Source organism: Ipomoea triloba, chromosome 7 (genome assembly GCF_003576645.1).
Source record: "Ipomoea triloba cultivar NCNSP0323 chromosome 7, ASM357664v1".
NCBI lineage: Eukaryota > Viridiplantae > Streptophyta > Magnoliopsida > Solanales > Convolvulaceae > Ipomoea > Ipomoea triloba.
Genome location: NC_044922.1, coordinates 20393621 through 20414435, shown reverse-complemented (window position 1 = coordinate 20414435; position 20815 = coordinate 20393621). Strand labels below are relative to the sequence as shown.

General features: G+C 34.5%; 2 protein-coding genes across 2 annotated transcripts; one reads left to right on the top strand and one right to left on the bottom strand.

Moving 5' to 3' along the window:
• Nucleotides 1-6917: 6917 nt before the first annotated feature.
• Nucleotides 6918-7458, top strand: LOC116024665. Its single transcript, XM_031265618.1, has one exon. The coding sequence runs from the start codon at nucleotides 6955-6957 to the stop codon at nucleotides 7378-7380; it is 426 nt and encodes a 141-aa protein (XP_031121478.1). The 5' UTR covers nucleotides 6918-6954; the 3' UTR covers nucleotides 7381-7458.
• A 10159-nt stretch (nucleotides 7459-17617) lies between these two features.
• LOC116024871 (U2 small nuclear ribonucleoprotein B''-like) lies at nucleotides 17618-20815 on the bottom strand. Its single transcript, XM_031265884.1, has 5 exons — nucleotides 20659-20815; nucleotides 19266-19438; nucleotides 19050-19134; nucleotides 18275-18351; nucleotides 17618-18136 (listed from the first exon to the last, which is right to left on the bottom strand). The coding sequence occupies exons 1-5, from the start codon at nucleotides 20732-20734 to the stop codon at nucleotides 17855-17857; spliced, it is 693 nt and encodes a 230-aa protein (XP_031121744.1). The 5' UTR covers nucleotides 20735-20815; the 3' UTR covers nucleotides 17618-17854.

Sequence of the window (20815 nt, the reverse complement as noted above, 5' to 3'; positions counted from 1 at the left end):
TATATATATTTATTTATTTATTTATTTATTTATTGTCAAATAGGAAAAAATAGTACTAATACCCTACAATACTAACACTTGTGTTTTCCTATTTGTTATTTCACATATCTAATACATGTATGTTTTCCAATTTGATATCTACTATACTAATAAAAGCCAAAGAGAGTTAGACCTAAAATGGGTAGAAAAAATGGCGGTCAAATTATTTAATCAAATGGATAGTTCAGATGAATTAATCAAATAGATGGTTAAGATAATTCAGATTAATATTATTAATAGAGATTACCTAATTTAACCTTACTTTTATGGTTATCCGTAAGTTTTCCGTTAAATATTCTCTTCAACGTTAATATTTCGTTAACTTTTAACTTACCAATTAATTTCTATAAGAAAGGTCTTAGGTTCGAACCTCATCTCAAACAAATTTGACATAATTAAGTTTCTCACTCTATTTTACTCTTATTAAATTAAATAAATTAGTAGCTACAACAAAAAATGATACATATGTATTTCTTTAATTTAGAATTATGTGTCTACGATACCTTTATTTGAAAAAAATTATTCATTATCAAAAAATTAAATTAAATAAGAGAAATAATTTCATTAGTTATATTGTCTTTATTTTCTCTCATGCAAAGATTCTTTACATTCAAATTTATCAATTGATATTCATTACATTGTCCATTATCTTATTTTTTCAATATCTTGTAATTAAATATCAAAGTTAAATGTCTCCTTACCGCATCGAATATAATAGAGGTGGTGAAGTTTGTTTCTCGCATGTGGATATTATGGAATGCACGCAATGATTTGGTTTGGAGAGCTATTATGCCAAGTGTGGATTCTTTGTGTAGGCAATCTGCTAATCTTAGTGCATTATGGTTAGATGCTTACACTCATACTAATATAAATATCCCAGTACATGCTATTTGGTCTACCCCACTGGCCACTAATTTTAAATGCAACGTGGATGCAGCTATCTTTGATAATGATTCAGGTTTTGGTGGAGTTGTGCGTGATCAAGGTGGTAGATTTGTGGCAGCATGCAGTTCCCGAATTGATTGCGGTCGGGATCCATATATGGCCGAGGCAATGGCGGTTAAAGAGGCGCTTACTTGGCTAAAAGCGCATGGTTTCAATAATATTATTTTAGAGACTGATTGTTATAATTTTTGTTCTAGTTTTAATTCTTCTATGTTAGACCTTTCGTATGTGGGTTCGAATATCAAGCAATGCCGTAATATTGCTAGTGACATTGGGAACGTATCAGTTCACCATGTCGGTAGGTCAGCGAATCAAGTGGCTCATGTGTCAGCACGGGCGTCTGGTTCTTTGTCTGTCCTGAGGTCGTGGGTTTTTGTTCCTCCGGCCTGTATCTCATCTTTGGTTGATTATTAATATATTTCGTTCTTTGATTTTCAAAAAAAAAAAAATATCAAAGTTATAGTATAAAATAATGTTATATATTTATTTACCAAGTATTTTATTAATACTATGAAAAAAAAATTTAAAATAATTTGAAGCTAATTATATTAACTACTTGGGGACTGGTTGACAAAGAGAGTACTCAAATAATCCAACAAATTGAAGCGGAATCACTCTATTTTACTCTTATTGAATTAAATAAATTAGTAGTTACACAAAAAAATAATACATATGTATTTCTTTAATACCATGAAAAAAATAAAAAAGAATAGTTTGAAACCAATCATATTAATTACTTGGGAGATTTGTTGACAATAGAAGTACTCAAATAACCCATTACCCAGCAAATTGAAGCGAGAAACTACCTTTTAATATATTTGGAATACATAATATTTAAAATTTTCAAATTTTTATTAATTTATTTAATCTTTTTTCTTAAACTAGGAATTTCTTTATCCACAATAACTCATTCAACAATAATGGTTTAATCAAATGAACCCCAAGCAGAACACCTAAAGGAAAGTCCATAGCTCCTATATCATAATCTCATTGCATGACGTTGTCATCTATGCTACTACTACAAAATTGAACATATAAATATGGCTTTACACTACACCTCTTGATTAAAGGTGTAGTTGATAGTTGAACAAATGAATGCAATGGCAATATTGTAACTAAATACATAAGAATACACTACACCTTTGTTTAAAAGGTGTAGTGGATTCTAAAAAGAAAAAAATGTGTCAACTTTCCGCTACACCTGCCACGTGGAGGTGTAGCGGAAATTCAATAATTATTTTATTAAAAATACTTTCCGCTACACCTGTCACATGTGTAAATAACCGAATTGTAAATAATACAATATCAACAAAAAGGAAGAGAACAAATAGTAAAGATGAAGACAACAACAATGTTACTCAAAAGAGAATTAAGAATACTTAGAAAAATTTAAATTAAAAGTATGTACTCCCTCCGTCCCATTTTATCTATCCTACTTTCCTTTTTTGTTTGTTCCAAATTAATGTCCACTTTCCAAAATTAAACATTACTATCCTTCTATATTTCCCAATCTACCCTTTAGACATTTTAGGATTTCTAGACATTTATCGGGTTAAGTGTACAATTACTTTTACACAATTTATTTTTTAATTGTATAATTGTATTTTTACAAAGTCTTTTTGCTTCGTTGTTTGCATTCTCATTCTTCAAATTCAACAGGAAGACCACTACTTTGAACAAATCCACTCCTAGAATGATACTCCCTCTGTCCCATTTTATCTGTCATACTTACTATTCATTGGTCAAATCAACTCTTTCTTCTTTATTTATTTTCTTTATTATTTTTACTTATTTTTAAATTTGATTTTTTATGTTTAATAGTATTTTAGTGTAGTTTCTAAATATATAAATTTTGTATATTAATATTAAATTTAATATTATAAAAAATTGAATTAAAAATAACTTCAGTCAAGCCTCGTTAACCAAACCAGACACATAAAACGGTACGGAGGGAGTAAAAATAATTCATTGAATTTGCTGGTGATTTACTTATTATCACTACTCTTCACTGCCAACCAGACTTGTTCTCCTAACTGTCGACCTGCCTACTCAATGCACACCGTTGTAAGTCGCTGACTCCACCGGACGTCGCTGCTCGGACTGCCGGATGTTGCTGCTCGGACTGCCAGAAAATATGGAGGTCCAAAGTGAGCTGTTCTACTTTATGGAATGGGATCATCACCTTATGGCTTAAAGAAGAGAGATATGGTGGAAGGGAGGGAAGAAAGAAGGAGAAGAATTGAGGGGAAGAAAGATATGGAATTTGCGATGTTGTGAACAAGAAAGAAAGAAAAATTTTACTCCTTAGTTGTCTCACTGTCTGGGTTGTTTCCAAAAAGAAGTCTGGGTTTGCTTTATTTGATGGGTTCACTGATGGAAGGTTAGAGAAATTTCAGGGGCAAATTGGGAAAGATAGCAACACTAATATTGTTGTCTTAAAAAGCGTGCAGAAACTAAATCAGACAGATATTACGGGACTGAGGAAGTAGTATTTATTTAGACTATCATTTTTAGATCAAATATTTAGACTATCGATTTTACAAGGTTGCAAATATTTATTTTAGTAATAATTATAATGAATTTTCTATATTATCTTGGATTCATATACTTTGAGTTAGATATTTAAATAAAAAAAAGTCGACATTCAATTACTCATGTATAAACTTCTCCTATATAATCTTGCATTGATATACTTTCAAATATTTATTTAAATATAAGCATTGGGTATTAACTCATTCGCGCAATACGCGTATAAAACTAGTTATATATATATATATATATATATATATATATATATATATATATACTTATATATATTTATTTAATTATTTTTAATTAAAAAGTACTTGGCCCGCGGGTCGACCCGCAGCCCGCGCAAGCTAACCCGCATGGGTTGCGGGTCAATTTTGACCCGCCCCATTAGGCCCGCATTTTTGCGGGCCTATTTTTCATGACCCTAACCCGCCCCATCGCGGGGCGGGGGCGAGCCGAATCGCGAGTTTCGGCCCATTTTGATAGTACTACTCCAAAGTGCCTCAACTGAACCCAAGAGGGTGAAGTTGAAAAATGAACTAGAGTGCTTGGAGCGGTGCAGTAGGAATAGTCCACTGCTCCATCCACTATTTTGCCAAACGGTCTTTTTTGAAGACAATTGAAGTAGTGTACAACTCCAACCACCCTCCCAAACTCAGAATAGAAAAATGACAATGGTTTATCTAACCATGACCATTGTTCTTGGGCCAAAGAAGGCTAATATTTTTGGCTTAATTATTTTCACCACATCACTATATATGACTAATGCATGACAATATATTCTACACACTTATATATGTTTTTATTTTAAAATTATTGAACAAATATTGTTAAGTTAGTCTACGAATCATAAAAAAAATAAAAATGATTTGTATAAATATTAACAAAGGTCTAATGCCCTCCAACTCTCCAAGAGTTTGAGACAACGTCAAAGAGATACAAGCTAAAAGAAAAATGGGTCACACTTGTGTGACACTGTCTCACGGATCCTTATTCGTGAGACGGGTCGGGTCGGGTCAAAGCACCATGCAAATCTCATACTTATATGTGCAAATCTCATACTTATATGCTCAAATATAACACTAATCAAGAATACAATTTTTGTTACTTATAAGAGAAAAAGTAATACATTTTTCATAATAAGTAATGTTGACAATTGCTCCTCACTTATAAGGGCAAATATAATACTTTTGAGAAAAAATGTAATACTTTTAAATCGAAATGTAAAAGTATTGTATTTTCCCTTAAAAGTATTACATTTACCTTTATAAGTAACAAAAATTTTATTCGTAATTAGTATTACATTTGAGCGTATAAGTATGACATTTGTTCATATAAGTGTTATATTTGCAGCTTGACCCGACCCGTGTCATGGTGAGACGGTCTTACACAAGTTTTTGCCAAGAAAAATAAATGCTTTCTCACTATCCAATTTTAAACACATATAAACTTCTCTATAAATATAATTGACGGTGTAACACCAATCTAACTAGTTTGAAAAACTCTCAAATAACTAAAATATTTGATTTTATCTTCAAGCCAAATCAAATCTCTAAATTCTCACATCCTCAAGCCAAATTACTTGGTGATATTCTAAATAATCTAATGTGGATATGAAGACAAAACTCTTGACTTGCGTTGTTGTTGTTGTTATTATTATTATTATTATTATTATTATTATTATTATTACTATTATTATTATTTTATTTATTTTTTTAAATCTAGGGAGACGAGAGAAGGATGAATGTAACCCTTCTTGAGTTGTTGCAAATGCCTTATGTTTTAGATAAAGGAACACTACTTTGTACCAGCTTTCATTAAATTTTGGTTGCTTAATTATTAGGAATACTTTTTCTAGAATTTGTGATTAAAAAAATGTATCATCTGCAGACTTTATTTTATTGATGAACTGAAAACATACAACAATCTCGTAAACCACAATAGCCAGCTATGCTCTATGGATTTTGGCAATTAAATGTATCTCTTTCTCTTATCAAAACTACTCAATTACTCGTACGATACACGGATATTTTTTATAATATATTTAAGTAATAAAACTAAAGAAAAATTATAAATAATTTTAATATTTAAAAAAATATATTTATTTAATTATACAATTATTCTAAAAGTATTACTCAATTAATTGAATAATATGACTTGCTTATCTGCAATTATCTTGAAAATTTTGATATGCAATATGATTTATGTAATTATATTATTACTAAAATAAATATTAAAAAAACAGAGAATAATTTAAGTATAATTATTATAAAAATAAATCTAACGACCCAAGTTTAGCTTAATTAGCATAATACTCCATAATTATTTGACAATATACTAATATATGTATGTACAATTATACTTTTAATTTATACCTTAAGTATATATTTCTTTTTATTATATCACATTTATTTTTTTCGTCATACTCCATATATGAATAAATTAATTACAATTATTATAAAAATAAACTCAACGACCCATGTTTAATTGTAATTATACAAATATTTGTATAATAATTAGCTTAATGAACATAATAATTATCAGTAAATTATATTATATATACTATGCAATTAATTCTTTAATTACCATCACAATTATTACGTAATTATACTAATATTGTGCAATTATACTTTATACTTAAGTATAAAAATATATAGAGAGAGATTTTGTTCTTATAGTATTATACCTTAAGATACATACACACACACATATACATATACATACATATATATATATATATATATATATATATATATATATATATATATATATATATATATATATATATGTATGTATGTATACACATACGTATACGTATGTATATGTATATATTTTATATATATATATGTATATATGTATGTATGTATACATATATATACATATATGTATATATGTATGTGTATATATACATATATATATATATACACACACACACATATATATATATACAGATATATATATATATATACATATACGTGTATATATACATATATATATACATATACATATACCTATACATATATATATATATATATATATATATATATATATATACATATACTAATACTAAGCATAATATTATTAAAAATTACTTCAATCAAACCTCGAATCAGACACGTAAAATAAGACGGATAGTGTAACATTTATGAAATGATATGGCAAAAGCTTCCTTATTATTGTGAAGTGACTTCTCTGATCTTTAATTTGGTGTGTAGTACCATACATTGTACATGTACATGCACCCTAGTAATTAAATTGGCATCATTTCCGCTCAAACCTCGTGTCAATTCAATATATATATAGCTATGCAGGTTATAAGTACAATAAGTTGAATCTATATATATAACACCTTCACTCCCCTCTCCATTCGCTCAAATTAAACCCACCATAATATACCCAAAAACATCATAATTTTTTCTCTCTGCAGGCTTGCAAGAGATGGGCAACAGTCTAAGGTGCTGTTTGGCTTGTGTCATTCCTTGCGGAGCCTTAGACTTGATCCGTATAGTGCACTTGAACGGGCAGGTTGAGGAAATCGCGCATCCCATCACCGCCGGCGAGGTTCTCAACAACAACCCAAACCACGTTTTGAGCAAACCCAGCAGCTCTCAAGGCATGGTTCGCCGGATCATGATCCTCTCGCCGGAGTCTGAGCTCAAGAGAGGCAGTATCTACTTCTTGATCCCCGCGACTTCTGTCCCGGACAAGAAGAAGAACAAAAAGAGAGTGTACAACGTTAATTCCGCCGCGCGCGATGTTGTGTCGCCGTCGGAGAAGAAGTCACCGTGTCGCCGGCATCGCCGCCGGAGCGGTAAGGTTGGGATATGGAGGCCCCATCTTGAGAGCATTTCTGAAGACTACTGAAACCAAAATGCCATCCCAACTTCTTTCTTTCTGCATACGCTGCAAAAATTACCAACGTTTTTGTTTTCACCTTCGCGTGTTTTTTTTTTTACCCCATGTGGATATATTTGACACAAGAGTTTTTACGGTGCCCCTCAGCATCGTGTTATACTCTTTTTTTTTTTTTTTTTTCCTGGTGTAATTACTTTTTGTTTTTGATATGATAATCATATCAAATTCCGGTTAATATAATTCGGAATTAAATTATTGGCACACTCTAGTTGGTGAATTTCTTTGGATGCTTCCCTGTTTGACTGTGATGTATTTGAAAAAATATATATATATATAATTATGTTTTACCTCTTCATAAAAAACAACTCAAAGTAATATTATTTGTCTTTCATGTAAATTTTTTCCTTTTGGGCTATTTTATTATAGGAAAAATATATATTATATAATTTTTAGACAATGCTACACACTTTTACATTCATTACTCACAAATCATGACTCCGTAAAGTGACAATTACATATTTGTTATATGACAATTATATATTTGGGTTGCTATTGGATGTCTATGACTTTATTATATTGGCTTAGCATTTTTCATTTTTTTCTTTTAAATGAATCGAAACCCTAACTTAAAACTCTAATAATTTTCATTTTTTAGCTAATAATTGCCGTAGTCTCCCAAAAGGATAGAGCATTGGAAATAAAGTAGTAAAAGGAATAATTTGTGCATGAAGACTACAGTATAATCATTGGATGATTGCTTGACTCGCAAAGTTGAAATCAAAGTATAAAAATTAAATAAATAAAATTTATTATTCCACATTTTGGTAATCTTAAGATATGAGAGATTAAACGATCTTAATATCTAAAAGTTAATGATGGTAATGTTCTAATAAAAATATAAATTGTGTTGATATAGTTGGTTGTATTAATTTGTATGTTATTACATTTATTTTTTTGTATACTTATATTGTTTTTTATCTTGTCATTTTTCATTTTTCTTTTTTCCTACAAGTTGTTAACACGGATAACTTCTATGTTGTATTTTATTTTCTTATACACGTACAATTTTAATTTATTTCGATTTTAAATTTCTTCTTATGTTCATGTCTTCATGATGTAGCATTGATTTTTTTTTATCTTTACAATTTTACTACTTTTATTGGATATTTATTATATCATGATAATTTCATCAATATAATATAATATAACATAATAATGAGTATGCAAGAGGTGATAAAGACAGTATTAAATTGGAAGTGGGGTTTCTTCAATACTTAACAGATCAATTAATAAATACCCGTGTGTATTAGTTTAGCTCATTGATTTAGTATACATTATGCGAGAGAAAATCAATTAGTGAACTTTATATGCAAATGCATAAATTAAATCCAAAAGTAACGCAGGAATGGCGACAAGTCCACGCTACATGAAATTAAAATAATGTAAACAAATAGCTGGCAAACCCCAATTATCAAATTCCCCAATGGATCAGACCTCACATGGATTCCCCTCCCACAGTCTCTTCACACATGAATAGAATGCCATATTGATTGTACTCTACGTGTTTGTTAGTTTCATCATTGATGCACCTTAGTATATAACTACCACTAATTATAAGCAACCCCTATTTTCATACCCTTATGAAGTATTATTAAGTTGAAAGCATCAAATTCTATATGTTGTCATTAAATAAAATAATAGTGTTTTTCATTCATGTAAGATTACTTTATTTAGTTCATAGTAATTAATCATTTAAACATTAAATGAATGACTCCTTATGTGAGAATATAATTAATGCATTGCCTATTGATTTTCTCGGTTTGAGTCAGTCGAATAATGAACAACCTAGATTGATTTATTTACTTGTGATTCTGTATGGATTAGGGTCACAAGGTGGGTTTTACTAACTGATCAGAGCACATTTGAATAACTATTGCACATTTTCCCGTAAATCAAAATAATATAAACATTATACACACACATGATGGTATATAGGTCAAATTGCATAATAAGTTTGATAGGAACAATTCGATGACAACGATAACTTGAAAGACAAATTAATAGTACAATCCAAGAGATTGATCTGGTAAAAACTAGCCATTCATTGAAAAAGTTATTATAGTTAACCTAAGCATTGAAGACCAGATGAATGTAGGAGTTTGGTAATTGTATGCTTGATTAACCACACTGATAATGAAGAGTACAAGATATATACAAAAGACACCTACACAACACAGACATCTAGAAGTAATATAAGTCTAACTATAATAAGCTCTAATACGCCTTCACAAACTCTAGGTGGTAAAGAAACAACATTGAGTTTGTCATGCAAAAATGAAAACCGAGAGGAATCCAGAGTTTTCGTAAAAATATCCACCAAGTGATCCTTAGTAGAAAAGAACTGAACCGCCAAGGCCCTAGAAGCCGCTTTATCTCACACGAAATAGTAGCCAGTCTCTACGTGCTTAGTCCGAGCATGGAAAACCGGGTTAGCACAAAGATAAGTAGCCCCCAAATTATCACACCACAATCGAGGCCGAGAAGAAAGCCCAATGCCAAGCTCATCCAACAAAGAGACTAACCAAGTTACCTCAGCCGAGGCATCTGCAAGCCCTTTGTATTCAGCTTCAGTTGACGACCGTGCGACGATCTTTTGCTTTCGACAAGCCCAAGAAACGAGGTTACTACCTAAAAACACCGTAAAGCCACTCGTAGATTTTCTATCTACCGGACAACCAGACCAATCTGAGTCCAAAAAAGCATGAACAACTAGAGAATCCGACTTGGAAATATGCAACCCAAAATGCAAGGTACCCTTCACATAGTGAATCACACGCTTCATATCAGTTCAATGCGCAGTAGTCGGGGCATGCATGAATTGACACAACCTGTTAACCTCATATAACAAATCAGGTTGAGTAATGGTAAGATACTGTCTGCCAACCTGCGAAAAGTAGTAGGATCCGACAACAACTCAATCTCACCAGATGACCTAGTCCTAGAACAACAACAACTCAATCCGACAACAACAACGCAAAATATCAGTCATATAACGACGTTGAGACAAAATAAGTGCACCACCAACGTCCACAGTCTCAATCCCCAAAAAGAAACGCAAAGCACCCAAGTCACGAATCCTAAAAGTAATGCCAAACAATTAAATAACAAAGACACAAGCTTCGAATTACTACCCATAATAAGGATGTCGTCCACATAAACCAGCAAATACACACGACAACCAGACTCATCATAAATAAACAGAGAAACGTTAGTTTTGGACGACTGAAAATCAATCTTAAGCAAGTAATCATGCAGACGTCTAAACGAAGCCCAGGGAGACTGTTTTAAGCCATATAAAGATCTCTGCATAAGACAAACATGAGTCGGATACTGTTTATCAACATACCCGGGTGGTTGCTGCATGTAAACCGTCTCGGTCAAATGCCCATTAAGGAAGGCATTATGGACATCCAACTGTCGAATCGTCCAGCCGCGAGAAACAGCTAAGGCAAGCAACAGACGAACTGTAGTGGGCTTCACAACCGGACTGAAGGTGTCAAAGAAGTCCTCACCAGCCACTTGATTGAACTATTTGGCAACCAAACTAGCTTTATGACGCTCAATAGATTACATCAGCCTTCCGTTTCACATGAAAAACCCATTTACATCCAACAATATTCAGCCCGGGACGATAGGGAACCAACCCCCAAGTCTCATTCTGCAAAAGAGCGTTGAACTCGAGGTCCATAGCCTCCCGCCACTCTGGAAAAACAACTGCCTGAGAGTAGCACGTAGGCTCCGAGCTAAGAGTCGCAGTCAACACCTGACCAGCTCGAGTAGCCCGAGTCGCACGCCGAAGTTACATACCATGTGTACGTACCCCAAGCTGAGTACTAGCTCGTTTCCTGCGCGGGCCAACCACAACAGGCAGGTCAACCAAACTACCAAAAATAGGAGCAGTCTCAACAAGCACTAAAGGAACCGACCTAGAAACAGATGGAGCTAAGGCCGAGACACCCCACGACACTGAACTTGAAACTGTTAGACATGTATGCCTTAGGAGCCAACATTTATTGTTTTGGGCATTAATTTCTTATTAAATAAATATAATAAATAATTATTTTATTTATTAAGGCTTAGTTAATATTTGATATTATTCCATACAATCTTCTTAATTCTTCATTCTTAAGTGTTAAGAATATGAGTGACGAAGAATTAAAAAATGAAGTATTGTAAAAATGTTTCTAGTCATAGGAATTCTAATTGGGCTTTAGAATTCCGATAAGACTAGCACATTGTCCTTCTTATGGTGAGTCTCATGCCATTCTGTATGAGATACAGAGAGTGGACATGTGGATGATTGTTAGATAACAAGTCATTGAACATTGACTGACTACAACGTACCGCATGGTGTTTACCTACGTGTCATCGGTATGTTGTATGTTACAAGTATGCAATAATCCTTTGACTTGAGACGACATGGTTGTCTTGTACATATGGTGGACTAGTTTTTGCCAGTATGTGTCTTTTGTTCCTTATGGGACTATAAGTGTACTTGGTGGCCTAGTTCAGCATTGTACGAAGACATGTGTGCGTTCAATAGAGGATCCACCGCCTTGAGGTAACAAGGATGTTCCAGTCTATTCAATAATCATACAACGAGAATCTCTGGCCAGAGTATGATGAAGTTGGACTTCAGGTTAAGAATATTGAATATACATATTGACCGGGTTTATGGGTTTGACCAAGTTTGACCATGACCTTTATCTGGTTCGGAACAAGTGTTGTGTGGAAGGAATGTTGCATGATATTTGTAACGGAAAGGTTCATTATAATATATTAAAATATATTCATTGTCAACTAGGTAGTCATGACATACTGCTAGGTGTCACTCATGACTTACAAGTTATTTAATAATGAGTTATTAAATATTACTCGTTGCTAGTTTGACTATGAACCTAGAAAGTCACACCTTAATGGTTCGTGATAATGCTGAGAACTTTAAAAGAAATCGATAAAGAGTTATCGATATTGAATTAATACATTAATAATTGATTAATGGGTTAATTCAATATTGGGTAGTTTTGGGCTTTTAAAGGCTAGCACCTTTGGGCCCAAACCAGGCTATATATATAAAGCCTTACCCTATTTCTTAAAAAAAAAAAAAAAAAAAGGAGAAACAATACAGAGATTAGTCTGAAAAGAGTTTCACGTAGAAATCTCTGGGAGTTCTCGCGTGCCCGACCGGTGGATAGACTAGAGGCCGGACGATTGGACGGTTTTGATTCTGCCAAAGCACACTTCAAGGATAAACCTTTCTAACTCCCTCGTTTACATAGAATCATAGAAAATGCGATTTGATGCTTCCGCTGCGCATGTTTATGTTTTTCTAACATAAACAACATCGCGAGAGGATGGATTAGAAGCATCAAAAGGAAAAGAAGCCTCGTCAAACTGAACATGTCTGCATATGAACACACAATTAGTCTAAAGATCAAGACATCGATACCCACGGAACGACTCTGGATAGCCTAAAAACACACACAGAGAGGAACGGAACTAAATCTTGTGACGGTTATAGGGACGAAGATATGGAAAACAGGTAAAAACATGTAATCCGGAGGCCAACCAAAAATAACAGAGTACGGACTAACATTACCTAAGACAGAAGTAGGCAACCGATTAATCAAGAAAACGACAGCCTCAAACGCAAAATACCAGAAACGCAAAATACCAGAAACGCAAAAGAACAGACGACTGAGCAAGAAGAGAAAGACCAGTTTCTACAACATGACGATTTCGACGCTCAACGCGCCCGTTCTGCTCATGCGTGTAGGCACAAGACTGACGGTGAATAATACTAAGACTAGAGAAAAGCTTGCCAAGCTTTTTGTACTCACCCCAAGATCTGACTTAATGGATATAATGGGACAAGAAAATTGACGCTCAACGCGAGCTCGAAAATTAGAAAAGATATCATAAATGTCAGTTTTCAAACGCATTGGAAAAATCCACATAAATCGAGAGTAATCATCGACAAACAAAACGAAATATTGAAAACCATCACTAGATAAAACGGGAGCAGGACCCCAAATGTCCATATACACAAGTTCAAGCATTTTAGTGCTATTATTAGAAACACAAGAAAGCCGAAAACGGGAAGATTTTCCCAATTGACATGCAGAACACAACGACTGCGAAGTAACTAAACTAGACTCAACAACGGGACAATCCCGAAGAATAGAGCGAAGAACCCAATAGTGTGGATGGCCGAGACGACAATGCCAGACATGTGAGGACGCTCTAGCGGATAAAAAAGCAACTAGATGCAAGACCGAAAGAGTGTATAAACCACCTGAACTCCCACCTTTAAGTAAGACGACCCTGGTTTCGCGATCTTTCACAAAGAAATAAGACAGGTGAAACTCAAAATAAACATTGTTGTCAATAGCAAAGCACTAAACCGACAGTAAAGAATGCGATAAACCAGTTAACCAAAAACAAGAAAAACACGAGATAAAGAAAGAAAATGAGAAAGAGGGGGAACCGAAGAACAACCGACACCAGAGATAGCCAAACCTGCTTCATCACCAACACGGAGGGTATCACCACCAGTATATGAGTCCACACCGTTCAACACATCAGCATTCAGCGTAACGTGATCCGTTGCCCCAATATCCCGAAAGCCATGTGTGCTGGAAAAGAGTATCTTCCAGACTCGTAGATTGCACCAAATGAGCTTGGGTGGCTGGAGCATCAAAATATCTCTTAAAATAAGAAATTGCAGTATGCCCCACGCCAAAACATATCTAACATTTAGGAGAATTAAATCTCCCACCTCCTCGACCAGAATGAACACTGCAACCTCCATTGCGGTTGTTCCAGCGACCTCCTCCACGAGATCCGGACCGGCCACTGCCACCTCCACAACCAGACCGCGAAGCCACCATAGCTGCCGGAGTAGGAAGCAGGCCCAAGGCAGCATCGTCAACATCATCAGTGCAGATGAATTGATGTGTTATTAAGCAGTCTCCAAGCTGCCCGATCGTGACAGCTGCATCCTTCACTATGAGAGAAGAAGCAAGAGTGCGAAACTCAAGCCAAATTCTGTTCATCCAGTGATAACGGCCATCCGGCGAGAGCCATCTCCTCGAGAATGACCTGAGCACGGCCGAGATACTCTGCAGTCGTGGAGTCACCCTGTCGCAAACTCTGAAGCTGACTGAGAAGGCTTAGAGAACGGGCACGTGTGGAAGAACCGAGCACAGCTCGAATGGAAAACCACACTGTATGAGAAGATCCTCTGCCAACAGTGAGATACATACACTCGTCCGAGAGGGAAGAAATTAGCGTAGAAAGGATTGGTTGATCCTGTTACACCCAGAGGTTGTAAGTCGGATTAACAGTAGCTAGCGTACCACCGGCGAAGGGGAGAAATTGCTCCGGGAATGGAAGCGAACCGTCGACATAGCCCAAGAGGTTCTGCCCGCAGAGAAATGGCACCAATTGCGTACACAAAAAAAGATAGTTCTTGGACGTAAGCTTCAGGGAGACAAAGTGATGCGCACCTTGGAGAGAAATTGGTGCAGCCGGTGCCAGAGAGGAAACCTGCGTAGTGACAGTGCGACTGGCGGAGACGGAGGAAGAATCATTCGCCATTCCTGGAATTTGATACCAGATGAATGTAGGAGTCTAGTAATTGTATGTTTGATTAACCACACTGATAATGAAGAGTACAAGATATATACAGAAAACACCTACACAACATAGACATCTAGAAGTAATATAAGTCTAACTATAATAAGCTGTAATAGACCAATTATATTGCAAGCCACTATAAATTAAATGACGCATAAACCTTCACAATACTTCATGGATGATCATTATCCCAAATTATCATGAATGTTCATTATTCTCTACCGTAAATGATAGTTACTTCCCTACAAATTAAAGAGTTAAGAATGACCATGAATACACAACTTGATCATCATCTTTCACTATAAAAGGCAAGCCAAACAACCAAGGAGAGAGGAGTTAAGGGGCACAATTAGGCTCATTGAAAATCATTCCAAAATGAGTTCTACTACATGTGCTCCCAAATTCTACTCTTCACGTTTACTCCTTGTCATGGCAGATAGTGATAGACTATTTTCATCATGTGGGTCCTAAGAAAAATGTCTACATCAAGAATTTGAGAGTGAGTAGAATTTGAAAATAGAACAACTTGAAAGTTCACATAATAATTTTTCTCCAAAATAAAAATGACATCCCCCTTCGATCTCCACAGCGGCATTCCCACCCCACTCCATGCACATGTACCCGCACCTACATGGGTAATGAAATCCCATCATGGAGATTTTGCAAGTGTAGGTGATCCTCAACACATAGTTTTAATCACTTATATATATATATATATATATATATATATATATATATATATATATATATATATATATGTTCAATTTAAAATGTAGGTAAATTGATTAAATAGACTTCAAACTATTAGGGAAACAACGTAACAATTAGACCCTCGGCCTAAATGTTAAAAAAAATACAAATTAACCCTTAAAACTTGTCTTTCTAATGCATCATCAAGGCCTATTAATCGGTAATCATTCGGTATGAATTAGTAAAATCTGACTTGACTTCTTATGTGATAGAGAAAAATAAAAAGATCTTGTCATGTGTTTATTAAAAAAAAAAAAAAAAAAAAAAAAGGAAACTCTAACATGATTTCTCAATCTATTCATCTTCTTATCACTTTCTTCCGATTTAGACAACTCAACATCCTCCTTCGTTGCCATCAACTTCACCTTCACCAGGGAGTTGCCTCATCCAATTTGAGAGGAGGAGACGCGGACGCGATGCACCTACAGATCCGAGAAACCATATAAAATGACGATTAAGCTCACAATTATAAAATTTCAAGTTCGACTCCTCGTGAGAACTGATTATTGCTCTTTTCGATTTTAGTCGGTCAGTTATAGACAATATAGGCTTTACCTCTTTGTTATCTTTTGTTGACTAGAATCACAAAGTAGCCTTTACCCTTAAGCACACCTTATTGTAGCAACTGGACTTTCTCGTAAATTAAAGTATTAGTATTACTGTTATTTGTAAAAAAAAAAAAAAAAAAATACATGTAAGAAAAAAAAAATTCATGTAATCAGTTGTTTATGAGTAACCTATGGTGCACGATTATATAGAGTTCAATAATTTTAATTCAATTTTTTTAAATTTTAAAATTTTAATTGTTGTTTCATTAATAGTTGAAGATTATTTGATCATTTTCCTTAGAATTTTAAAACTTGCATACAAATTTCAATATTAGTGCATCAAAGCCTTTATTTAATAACTACGGACTTCAACATTACTTTTTATTTCAAACTCTTTATTAGTGCATCAAGTCTACACTGAAATCAGAAGACATGCAGTAATAAAGAAAACAATCAACCTATAGTTAATTGGAGAATAGCCAACAAAGAATAAGGATTTTGGAACTCGAGTAAAAGAGTATGTATATTACTACTGTTGTTAGATCCCAACACATTTGGTATTGAAAGTTGAAAATTACAATTTGCAAAGCATTGCTTAAGATTCAATTTGCAAAGCATTGCTTAAGATTCAAAAAGAGTGGACATCCACCACAGTTCTCGGAGAAGAGTTTGTATTGGCCCCTGTTTAAGGTAGTGAGAACTGTTGATCAGTGTGTAAATGCCTTATTGTCTCCCAGGCCAGGTGCAGTGTAGGGTGGGGGGGGGGGGACTTTGGATTCTGAAATCTGGAATAAATATTAATCCGTGGATCTTGAATGCTGTTCAAACTTCAGGAAAAAACCCAATAACGCATGATAAATGAAAAAAAAAAAAAAAAAAAAAAAAAAAACATTTTAACTCCTTATGACAAAAAGGTGGGGAACCGCCCACTCCAAGTGCCCTCACATCTTAGCTTAACAAGATTGTGGATGGTAAAATCATGCTGACTCAACTGATCAACAAATATTAGACTTTCTCACATTTTAGCTTAACAGGATTGTGGATAGTAAAATCATGCTGACTCAACTGATCAACAAATATTAGACTTTTACTCCCTGCGCATAAGGAGCCCCTCATTTAAGAGATCGCTCCCACACTACCACTAGTAAAACTCGATCCTTGATCTCTTGTGACAAATTTCTCCTCTGTAACCAATTGAACTAGCCATGTAAGTTGCGTCATTGTAATTTCTGACATAAGGGATATTCAGATTAGAGTCAAAGAATGAGACCAGATTAACTAGCTATTAAAAAGAGAAAGCTCCATCGTTAACAAGATATATGCAGCCAGTTCAAACATTGCACATTGAAAGATTTCAACTTTTTTTCTCATTGCCATCAGAGTGGCGCAGCCTTTGCAAACCCCGCCCCGTCTAAGGGTAAACTAAAAAAGAGATCTTTTGTTACAAGACAATCAGAAATGAAGGCAGTACTTGCCCCATTAGCAGCCTATTTCTTTGCATAGGTGATAGCCATAGGATTCTGGGGTGTAATTTTGAAGCCCTGAAGCGCCTGCATGGCGACAGAGGACTGGACATCATCTTCAAATTCCACAAATGCGATGCCTGGCTTTGCTTCTATCATTCTAACTTCTCTGAAACCAGGGTACTGGTTGAAAAGCACTTCTAACATCATGCTTGTAGTCTCGTGGGGAAGATTCTGTATGAAGAGTATATTGTTCGGCTCTGCAGTTGTTTCCTGTGCACCTGGCTTTCCTTGGCGAGCAGCATTCTGCAAAGGCGTATTTACATGTAATCAACCATTTACCAGAGTACCAAGCATTGACCAGTCAAAAGTATGGCTGACAACTCAGCCGAACAAACAACACAATCTATATGTACAAAGGAAGCAACTTGCTAGCAAACTTACCACTGGGCCTCCGTTGGTATCAGCCCTTGGGCCATTAGCAGTAGGCTGTCCTTCTTCAGCACGTTTCTTCCTTTCAGCTGAACAAATGCAACACTTTAAATTGTTCAATTATGTAAGCAAAATATATGGTTGGAGAGAAATTTATCAACAGTAAAACCACATATATGATTGGTATCAAGAACATGAAGCACTAGCATATAATTATATAAATATACATAGAGGTAGCTATTTGACATATTTGTTTATAGAATATGACTTGTGTGTTATTATTTTCATTCACAATACTAAAACAATACTCTGAATAATAGTTTCAAGAGATTCTTTATAGGTCATTAGTCCTTGGTACGAAAGAGACCTTAAATAATTCCCTTAGCTATGTAATCATTTCAGCCATCTTAAGATTCCAAAAGATGGAAGGACACATCGATTAATGCAGTGGAGCAACTGGAATGAAATTTTGCATATATCTTTTCCCTCAAAGTATACATAAGTTTTTCACATCTCAATATCTAAGCTCCAGGGCAGTGCATTGTTCACTTTTCTCACTTTAAGAAAGCCCTGAAGTTTTATAATAAGCCAGGTTCCTTTGGACTAGCACAATAATGAGGTTGAACCTTACAAGGCCCATTGCATGGAACATAACAGTTGAAATATAAAAGCTAATAATATAACATTAAACAATAAGCATGAACACAAAAATAAAGAGGAATAGGAAGTGAAAGACCAGGAAAACAGGAGCCCAGCTATAAGCCTACAACAACAAAAATAATGTCACCTTTTTCCTCTTGCTTCTTTTTCTTGTCATATGTACCCTCTGCTTTGGCGATACAATCTGACTTTGTTTTTGCATATTGTATCCGCTGCATTGCATCAAATATAAGCAGCTCTATCATTTAAGGAGTACATTATATCATATTAATCCCGAAAACATAGTGTATATAGCTTAGAAAAGAATAAGTTACAATTAAAAGTACTACTACATTATACTGACCATTGGTTTGTCATAAAATGGGAAATTCTGCATTTGTCGCACTGCATTACTAGCAGCTGTTACTTCACTGAAGACAACCCAAGCTTGCCCTCGAAGCTTGGCTGTCTTCAAGGCAACAATGTCTAAAATCCTTCCATACTGTGAAAACAGGCAATAAAGAGACCTCTTCAACTCTGCCAAACATCGAAAGTCAATATTTGTCTGAATATTATAAACATAATTATCTAAAGTAGAAGGAAAACTTAAACATACACAGACACACCCTAGGCCACCTTATGAGGGAGAATTATTGCAAGGAACCATTTTGCCTATAATATGTCCACATTTCATGTGGTATGGATAGAATTTATAAAAGATATGACTACAGCTCATATCCAATGCTGAAAACTGTCAAATTTGAATGTCCAAGACATTACAAGCACAAATGCAGGAAAGATAAATGACTAGATGTTAGCAATTCATGTAATGTGAATTCTGATGTAATGGGTATGACTATACCCCTTTTTCCATTTGATCCATTGCAAATTTGCAAGGGAAAAGGAGTCATAAAATCTTCCAGTGTTGTGGCAAAACATAATCATTATTTATCCATTTTGACAATAAATTCACATGTGGCTTTTGTGGCCAACTGGCTATTAACATAGAAAATCATGAGCCAAGCACATAAATACAATCTTATTTCTCAAGGTGTAATCTTTCCTAATGAATGATTGTTTGCAGCCTATAGGTAGGTCTACACCAATCTGAGCAGTAATACTTATTTTCCTAAAGTTATACATCCATCTTAATAACATCTTTAAGACTAACAAAATTAAGACTGCCTTTTATTTTAATTCTTCTGTCTTTCGTTCTCCATTCTCTATCTTCAAATTGGAGAAATGTACAAAAAAGATTTTCTGTTTTACTTTCTCAAGTTTTCCATTTCTCCAGGAAAATGGAGAATTTGTTAGTAAATGCGCCCTGAACTTTCCCAATCTCTCTAAACAAATTTCAAAAGCAAGCATATTTCATTGTACTCTAGTGATTTGTAAACACAAAACGAGCTCAAATTTACCATCCAATGAGTGCCAGACACCATAGAACGAATGTTTCGCATGGGGGACATGACACATAAAACTCACATTAGAAACATACTATTATCAGACTAAAAAACTTATACGGAGTACAAAACAAGCTGCAAAAATAATAAATAGGTTTAAAAAACAGAAAATTTTATGAATTACCACAAGAACCATTGTTGGATAGTTTCATGTTGCTCAGCAAGTATAGAACAGATAACCGAGAGAGAAGCTCAACAAAAAGACACATTAAGATCTCAAAATCCCGCTAAAACCCTAGAGCAAAATTAAGATACGCACAGAAAAGAAATCACCCGGAGACGCGCATATATTACCTTCTTTCTTGACCTTCTCGTTTAAATTCTTAATGTATATTGTTTGATTTGGCGGTATATCTCCGGTGAGCATCATCCCGACTGCCACTGCGACTCAGAAAAAAGGGAGAGAATTTGAGAAAGAGCGCGAGCTGAAATGTCTAGCGGTTCAGCAGTC

Bases quoted from the DNA above. Each gene is read 5' to 3' on its own strand.
- LOC116024665 (XM_031265618.1), top strand. From the start codon at position 6,955: ATGGGCAACAGTCTAAGGTGCTGTTTGGCTTGTGTCATTCCTTGCGGA.
- LOC116024871 (XM_031265884.1), bottom strand. From the start codon at position 20,734: ATGATGCTCACCGGAGATATACCGCCAAATCAAACAATATACATTAAG. The intron at 19,439-20,658 runs GTAATATATGCG...GATGTTTGGCAG, and splicing joins CGAGAAGGTCAAGAAAGAAG to AGTTGAAGAGGTCTCTTTAT. The intron at 19,135-19,265 runs GTCAGTATAATG...GATGCAATGCAG, and splicing joins CATTTTATGACAAACCAATG to CGGATACAATATGCAAAAAC.